The sequence below is a fragment of the Mytilus trossulus genome, chromosome 4, assembly GCF_036588685.1.
Source record: "Mytilus trossulus isolate FHL-02 chromosome 4, PNRI_Mtr1.1.1.hap1, whole genome shotgun sequence".
NCBI classification, from domain to species: domain Eukaryota; kingdom Metazoa; phylum Mollusca; class Bivalvia; order Mytilida; family Mytilidae; genus Mytilus; species Mytilus trossulus.
In genome coordinates this window covers 17,124,631-17,133,559 of record NC_086376.1, presented here as the reverse complement: position 1 = coordinate 17,133,559, position 8,929 = coordinate 17,124,631, and the positions used below count along the sequence as shown (strand labels likewise).

Below are 8,929 nucleotides of genomic sequence, written 5' to 3'. Positions count from 1 at the left end.
GATTATAGTATCTGAGAAATGGACCTAATCACTTAACTTTAGCCTTCATCACTGATCCATGAAATGAGGTTGAAGTCAGGTGAATCCAGTCTGACACGTAAACAGTGTTTATATATCATAACTCCTTCGCTATGCCTGTGTCTGTTGAATGTTTTAGATTTAATGAACTCTCAGATCTGTACTTGGTGTCTTTATGTTGTTTGGATGTACAAGTACTTGGCAACGTCCACTCTGTGTTTTTCATTTTGTTACGATCTGATGAGTTAAGCCTTTTTCAACAGATATTTTAAATGTTTTTGTTATGTTGCAGCGTTACCCCACTGTCCCAGGTTAGGGTTAGGATTGGACGTCCATTTACATGTTTAACCCCAACACGTTCTGAATGTGCCTGTCAGGAGCCTGTAATTCAGTGGTTGTGGTTTCATGCTGTGTTCCATGTTTTTTGTTCATTATTTTTGTACAAAAATTAGGCTGTCACAAATTTCTATTCTGAATAATTACAATAGATATTGCAAGATCTAAAGCTGATAATGGGTCATGAACACTGCTCATTGTTGAAGGCTGAACAGTGACCTGTAGTAGTTAAGTTTTGTGTCATTTGGTTTCTTGTCTCATTGGCAATCATACCTCATCTTTTTTTTTATATGAAGGCTCTGCATGTAACCCATATACCAAATAAAGTAATTGTATTATTCCTTATAAGAAAGATATTCACATGATAATAACCTAAGTAATTGTAAGCAGCCGCTGAACAGAAACTTTATAACATAGGGTATCTGCTTACAAGGTATGAAACATTCAGAAATATAAAGCTTTATACAAATAGTTTTCTAGGTTGCCATGTGCTAGTAATACCTATATGTTTGTCTCCAATACTGTAACTTGTAGATGAATGCATCTCCTTTTTTCAAGCAGCGCACATGGTAGACTGATCTGAAAGTTGTTATTGTTTTGATTTTGAAATGAAATTTTATTATTCAGTGACAATATATAGTTTATGCGTGTAGTATTCAAGAAATTTAGGTAAAATATTTCTAATAAATATATGAAATAAGAAAAACAAATAACATGTTTCACTTTAATTTATAATATGTTTCACTGGTCTATGACAAAATATTTAAGATTCTAGAAACAAGTAGAAACATTTAATAAATAAAATAACCAACAAGAATTACAAAATTTCAATGAAACCAATTCATTTTTACAGCTACAACAGCTAAAAATATCAAAGTTTACAACTTTTCCCAAACTTCTATAATGTACTGTAAACGGAAATTGCATTCATACAGTTATTAGAAAATCCTTATCAACCTTTCAATGTTCCTTGCACACATATTTTTATCTCTCTTTGAAAAACTTCTATGCGTTATACATAGAGAATAAAAATCCACTCAGATGGTAAGGGAGTAATTATCTGTCATTGATGTAGTCACTATCTGACCTGGTGCTTGTTTTAATTCACATAAAGCTGTATGCAGCACCTCCTAAGAAGGATCGTTTAGGAGCAGGTACAGGCATCATACCAGGCATCCCTCCTCCTCCTCCTGTTTTGCTAACTGCCCCTCCACGTGTTGATGAAGCAGCACCTGCAGACTTCTTTTTAGCTGATTTACCTCCCTTGTTAAACTTCCACTGACTAAAGCCCCCACCAGATTTACCTGCTGTAGAGGCACCTGTTGCTTTACCTCTTCCCCTCCCACTGGCTCCTCCTCTCTTCTTACCAAATTTACCCTGAAATTTAAGTTCATATAATCTCTATTTACATATTCACCAATAACAAGTTTATGCAAAAATTAAAAAAACACTGCTTTTTTTAATTCGAGTTACAAATTTACATTTTAAACATTCTAGCTCAGAAAACAAGATTTTATTTTTATATTAAAGAAGTGAATACCTGACAAATTCAACGGATGCAGATTTAAGTAAAATCAAATCCATGGCCATGTGATAAATGCTGTATGAAGATATACTAGTTACAATGTAGGAACCAACAGAGTCATCAGACTTGCAAAATAAAGTTAGGTTCAATTGACTATTGCTGGCCAACTTGGTCTCAGCATAAAATATTTTTAAAACTGATTAAATTTTAGCAGTGACAAGATATAAATGTAGTTTCAATTATTGCTGCAGCCACAAAATATTTCATAAGACAAAAATAGTCCATTTGAAAAATGTTTACATTATTTACCTTTTTGAAACCGCCTTTCTTCTTTGTTGATGATTGTGAACTTGATTCATCAACAAAATAAGGGGAAGACCACTCTGGAGGTAATGCCTCCTCTTCTTTCCTTGCTGAATATATTGTTTCTTCAATACCTGAAAAATTATTTATATCTAATTGATTTTCACATTGAATTTTTAAAAATATTAAACACAACTTCTTTTTGGTTTCTGAAATAAACAAACAAGAATAAAATGGAATATTGAAGAAGGCTTCAAATAATGTTATATATATTATCAGAATATTAGAATATTTTTATTTCCCAAATTACAGGGCCCATAAAGGGCATAAAATCAGATTCAATTAATTTACTTAATTGGTAACAACAACAATAATATTCACATGTAAATATATATTTAGTATATTAGCATTGGTAAGAAGCAGAGCCAAAAACCAGATATTTATTGAGAATAAAGGAATAAAATTACATTTATATGCATTCATTTTGAAATCATTTACTTGACTTAGTGTCAATATTCATACCTGATCTCCTTAATTTAAAACAGTTACAATTATAACAGCCCAGTTTTTTTCCATATGAGCTACATTTTCTTGGGTCAAGAGCCAACAAAATTTAGAAGATTTTATTTAAATTTTTAAAATTATAACAAAATGTATTAAAAAAAAATCTTTTTTTGTTTGTTATAAAAACGCACTGTGTCTAAACCACACCGGCAAAATTTGCTCGGACTCGATGGTATCTAACATCCGGCACAATGACGGAACACCAATAGACAAAAGAAAGATAGGTTTCTCCTTATTTTTTTTATTTTTTTTATGATATCGAAGAATATATATACATATACAACTATTTTCTATTGTGAGATGCAATATTTTCTACAACCGTTCTATATTAACGGAGAAATAAGTCAAAATGCATGTCAAAATGACGAATTGAGTGAACCTTGCCTCGAAATTGTTTAATTTCTCGTTAAATAGTTTACATTGTACAGAAAGAAAGGTACGGGAAGATAGATATTGACACGGAGATTGCAAATGTATTTAGTATAAGCATCTAAATAATTTTATCTCTGTGTATGGAACGAAAGAAAAGGGTCATGTCAAATTAAAATAAACCGGTTTCGTCAATGTTGTTATTACACAATCACCCGGTTTCGTCTATATATATCACCCGGTTTTTTATTTTTATTTTTCACAAACAATTTATGAAAAGCAACTTTGGCACGGATCTGAACATTGTCTTTCGAGAATTTAAATATATATTTATTGTAAAGTAAACTTGGCGTGTTAAAATTTATTTTAAACGGGCACTTTTGGACAAAGTTAATTATGATAATACACATTTTCCTAATGAAAGGCGTATCCCTTATTTCACTTAACTTCAAACTAATTTTAAATGGAAAATAAATACTCAATAGCAAACACTGGTATCTTATTATATTGTTTCTAGTAAGCACATTTATTTTCCTAGGCATGTTTTTCACATTATTTTTACAGTTCAAATTAATTTTTTTTTACAGTTCGAATTCAATTGAAACTTAAAGATAACTTTCGAAAACAATATCTGACAGGTTTTGTATTTTCAATGTGAATAAAAGTTGGTTTGCAAAACATGACCGTCATTTAAATCTAGGTCTTATTTAGAAGAAGTGACGGTAACCACTTATCCCATACACATTGACAATGAGACAACTTTCTTTTAGACACAAAAATGATGTTGAATTAATCAAGTTTAGGTCAGCATATGCCTTAAACAATGAGAAAAACACACAAACTGCATGAAAGAAATCTAAAACAGGGTCCTAAATTATAAATGTAAAACAATTCAAACAAGAAAACTACCTGCCTATTTTATGTTCAAATCGCATATGGTATAAAGCAACCAAAGACAACCATGAAATTACAAGCGTGTGACTCGGGAATGGACTGAGTCAAAGTGCTGTCGCTGACACAAACAGTACAACAAAAGTACAAATAATAAAAAATGATGAATAAACCTTAACTCGTCTTATGAGAGAGCCTGTATAGTAAATTCGCGATTTGTGCCAAAACTTGTATCATAGTTAAAATTAACCCTTAAATATAATAAATATACATGTATTCGCAGTTTACTATGAAGTCCACTATCACTGATCTAGTATACATATTTATTAAGGGCCAGCTAAAGGACGCCACCGGATGCGGGAGTTTCTCGCTTCATTGAAGACCCATTGTGGCCTTCGGCTGTTTTCTGCTCTATGGTCGGGTCGTTGTCGCTTGGAATTTGTATGAACTATCAGCTGTTTCAACTGCAGTCAACAGGACTGATGATCAATATGTGTTTGTTTGCTGTTTTTGTGGGAAAAAATTAAAAACAAAAAGTGGCCACAGACGTCATGAAATAAGTCACTCTGACAATGAGAAAAGGAGACATGAATGCAAGATCTGTCACAAAACGTTTGCAGACAACGCCCACTATCTTGGCCACATGAACACGCATATTGGACATAAACCTTTTAAGTGTGGAAAATGTAATAAACAGTACACATACCAAGGTTCCTACAAGAGGCACTTGAAAGTGTGTAACACTCTTAATGCTAAACGTTTCCAGTGTTCAATGTGCCCTAAAAGATTTGACCGGAAAGATCTACTAACTGACCATGTGACAGGAAAGGACAAGAAAGGTGTAGCCCAATATCATTGCCAAGTATGCAACAAAGGCTTTCGATACAGATCTCGCAGGTCTAATCATACTAGAAAAAAACATCATTGAGGATAAACGATCTGTTATTGTTATTTTTTATGCCTCAGTTATATTTATAGATAACTCTTAGGAAGCTACTAATTTAATGTAAGAATGAAAAGGGGGCTTAGGGGGGGGGGGGGGTATTGTCCTGCATTTGTTTTCAGTTTTTATCTCTGTCCTGCTTTTTTTTTTATTTTTCACTTTATTCTGTCCTTTTTTAAGTAGTAGTTTATTCCCTTTATACATAGCCTTTTAACTAAGAAGTGCATAAAGTTTGATGCAGTTATAATACTTCGTTTTTGAGATATTGCGGGACATGTTAAAAAAAAAACATTCCTGTTTCACTTACATTTTCTGTAACTCAAAAAGATTTAATTTGATTTTCACTATAAGGTTTACAGATCATTTGACCATTATAAGAAATAACTATGTTAAATTTTAAGAAAATAAGATAAGCTGTCCTGAAGTTACGGTGCGACATGTTTATGCTGGACAGACGGATAGATAGACGGACGGACGGACGGACAGAATGACTGAAAGATGGAGAAACGAGCGGATGGAAGGACGGACGGACAGAGGGGTGTATACAATAATTCATCCTGTCAAAATTGGGACGGGCGTATAAAAACGCAAAGAAATGAAAAAAAAAATCGTAATAAAAGGTCAATAAGTTTTATTAGGATATCGGCCAAGTCGATTTATTTGTATATTTGTCTGCCTTATCATTTTCCTATATAACTTATATATATATTTGAAAGAAATATTTAGAAATCGATAAAAAAAACTTGATATTCGGCATTAATTTTAATAAAAATAATCCAACTCCCATAATCCGATTTCCCGGGTGTCCATGTTTTCTCATTTTTTACAATATTTTATTCGGTATACACTTTATAAGATAAGTGGCGAATCTAGATGACGTATAGGTTGCACGCCCCGACCCCACCTTTGGTTGCCAAAACTATATTGATTCCTATATAAAGATTACATTCATTGAATGATTAGATTACTTATAAAGGTGTCCATTCTTTTGTGCGAGAAAATCACATATCAATTGTGTTTTCGATTTTTAAGACCGTAAGCTTTAATTTCAAGTTGAAACATGTTTAACATATTTTACCATAACTCATATAGAAAACGCATATTTAGAGAGCTTTAATCTCAATATGCTGTTAAAAAATTTCGGAATTCAAAGTTAAATTAAAATATTCGTGTTCTATAAGAGTAGGAATGTGCTTATTATTTATTTGAATCTGAGACTCATGTAAATAATAAGCTGCTGTTCGGTGAACGAACTTGTTTTCGAACGACCCATAAAACTCCTTTTGAACGCTGAAGTTAAATAATCAATTATAATGTAATGCGATTATGATTTTTTTTATTTGACCAAACCGGGTTATGCATTTTGAAATTCATGACGAAACCGGGTTGTATACATTGACGAAACCGGCCAGTTCAATTTTGACATGACCCATTTCTTTTGATCCATACACAGAGAGAAAATTATTGAGATGCTCATAATAAATAAATTTGCAATCTCCGTGTCAATATCTATCTTTCCGTACCTTTCTTTCTGTACAATGTAAACTATTTAACGAGAAATTAAACAATTTCGAGGCAAGGTTCACTCAATTCGTCATTTTGACATGCATTTTGACTTATTTCTCCGTTAATATAGAACGGTTGTAGAAAATATTGCATCTCACAATAGAAAATAGTTGTATATGTATATATATTCTTCGATATCATAAAAAAAATAAAAAAAATAAGGAGAAACCTACCTTTCTTTTGTCTATTGGTGTTCCGTCATTGTGCCGGATGTTAGATACCATCGAGTCCGAGCAAATTTTGCCGGTGTGGTTTAGACACAGTGAAACGCCCCTTGAACAAACTACAGGAAAAGGTCAAAAGATAATTATTTGACCATCGATTTATTAGCATTTAAAAGGGAGTTTTCTTCCTGAGGGGCACCATTATTTGCCCATTTTATGACAGGTATATAAAACTTGTCAACAAGTTTTCAGCTGAGTTAGACTGTATGAGTTTAAGACCCATAAGGTCTGGTTCATTGATAACAAAATTAACATTTCTAGTAAAAGTTCATCTAAATTTTTTGGGTTTTTTTTGCTGCAAGTTCCAAGACCAACCTATATCTTACCGACTAAAGCAATTGAGGAATGCAAAATGAGCACTCTTGGTTTAGGACATATTATTTTGTTGTGATTCTAAACACATATAGTAGACTCATATAATCTCTAGGTCAGCTGGACCATAGGACATTTCAACTCAAAAGAATAATGGAAGTTTGACAGACCAAGGGACATAACTCCTGCATGGCTTGGTCCAGCTTAAAAGAATCCAGATGAATATGGGAAGGTGATCAATATTATGGGCTGAGATCATTGTATTTGCATGTAATCCATCTAAATCCCAGACGTCATGTTATGATATGTGTACTGTATTGTTTGGAGATTTTTTTACATACTTGATTCGCATAGGATTTTTTTAATAAAATGCTGAAAATATGCTTTAAAGTAATAATGCATTGTGAAAAACAACTATTTCATTAAATAAACTTAAGTCGGATATTCCTATGATATTCCTTTTCATATTGGATACAAATTTTATTATTAAGTCCACTGTGGACACTTTGTAGTGAAAGCATTTCAACTGAGGTACAACACGGGCGATAAAAAGGCGTCATTATGGAGGAAAGAGATAAGGCAATCAAAATGCTTTTGTTAACCATAGGAATGTAAATTTGGTTCAGGTCAACCAAAATTTCAACAAAACAAAGAGTTGAAATACATAAATTATATAGTCCACAAGAAATTTATACTCATCCTTAATTTCATTCCCCATTTCCATTCTAAATTTTATTCATTAATTTGATACAAATGTAAACAGCCTGATCTATATACCTTATCGATATTTGGAAATCTGTCCCACTTGAACTTTTGACATCAACATCAAAATTTTACAGGAACTTTTGTGATGTCCAGTAATGGCAGACAAATAGCAATAAGGTGTATTCAATCATCACCAAATCAACCAAACTATTGAAATAAGACATTATTTCTTATTCAAGGATAATTGAACAATAAACTTACTGTCAATCATGCACTTATAATTCCTTGTAACATCTAAGAATCTCTCGGCTTTATATTTGGTGACCTTTGCCCTTGGCATATTGTCTATTCCTGTCACCATTTCATCCACTGTTGTGGGTGTTCTCTCAGCCATTTGTCGTAAACAATTTGTTGGAAATATCATCACAAAGTTTCTAACAGCATATTCAGCAGCTAAAAAAGATATAGTTTTACAATACAATTTTTTGTCTAGACTGCACCACAGCTGTCAGATAGAGAAAACACAGTCATATTTAATGTAATTTACATATAAATAAAATATTTAGAATGCTTTAGCTGATCAAAATTACAGATTTATATGAAACTTTTTTTTTCTTTTTTTTTTTTTTTACATAAGTCTATTTACAGCTAGTTATGTATAAAACAGTCCTTGATTTTCATACTGACAAGGAAATTTCATTTAGCCGAGGTATAACAATAGACATACCAATTTCTTTAGCCAGTTCAACCAATTCATCATAGCACTTGTCAATCAAGTTCTGTTTCTCACTAACTGGTTCTCTGCCAATCTTAGCCACCTCAGTTCTTCTACCACCTCCCTGGATAGGTAGCTCTACCTAGAAATAATTAAACATAATTGTACATCTAACAAGATATAGTGAGCATGAATACTGACATAAAAACATCTCTTAATACAATAGCTCTTATGGAGCTGTCTTTATAAGTCATATGAATCATATTAATCTAGATGTAAATCAGTGTTCTCCCCAGGCTGTTTTAGCATTGTGGCACCTTGACACTAAATTTTATTCCTGTGATGCAAAATTTCTGCAACGCTATAATTATTTTGAGGATGCTACTTTTCTTTGTATCTATCGTAAAACCATGTCAGATTTTTTGAACTTTCATCTAATTACCGCTTGTGATCATAAA

At 32.4% G+C, this 8,929-nt stretch overlaps 1 protein-coding gene across 1 annotated transcript in view; it reads right to left on the bottom strand.

Moving 5' to 3' along the window:
• Window positions 1-1,064: 1,064 nt before the first annotated feature.
• The window catches only part of LOC134714789 (recQ-like DNA helicase BLM), a 41,796-nt gene continuing 33,931 nt past the window's right edge, over window positions 1,065-8,929 (bottom strand). The window contains exons 22-25 of the mRNA XM_063576351.1: window positions 8,484-8,613; window positions 8,018-8,209; window positions 2,189-2,316; window positions 1,065-1,731 (exon numbers count right to left, since the gene is read on the bottom strand). Coding sequence (XP_063432421.1) covers window positions 1,459-1,731; window positions 2,189-2,316; window positions 8,018-8,209; window positions 8,484-8,613 — 723 coding nt within the window. The 3' untranslated portion in view covers window positions 1,065-1,458. The remainder of the gene's footprint in view (window positions 1,732-2,188; window positions 2,317-8,017; window positions 8,210-8,483; window positions 8,614-8,929) is intronic.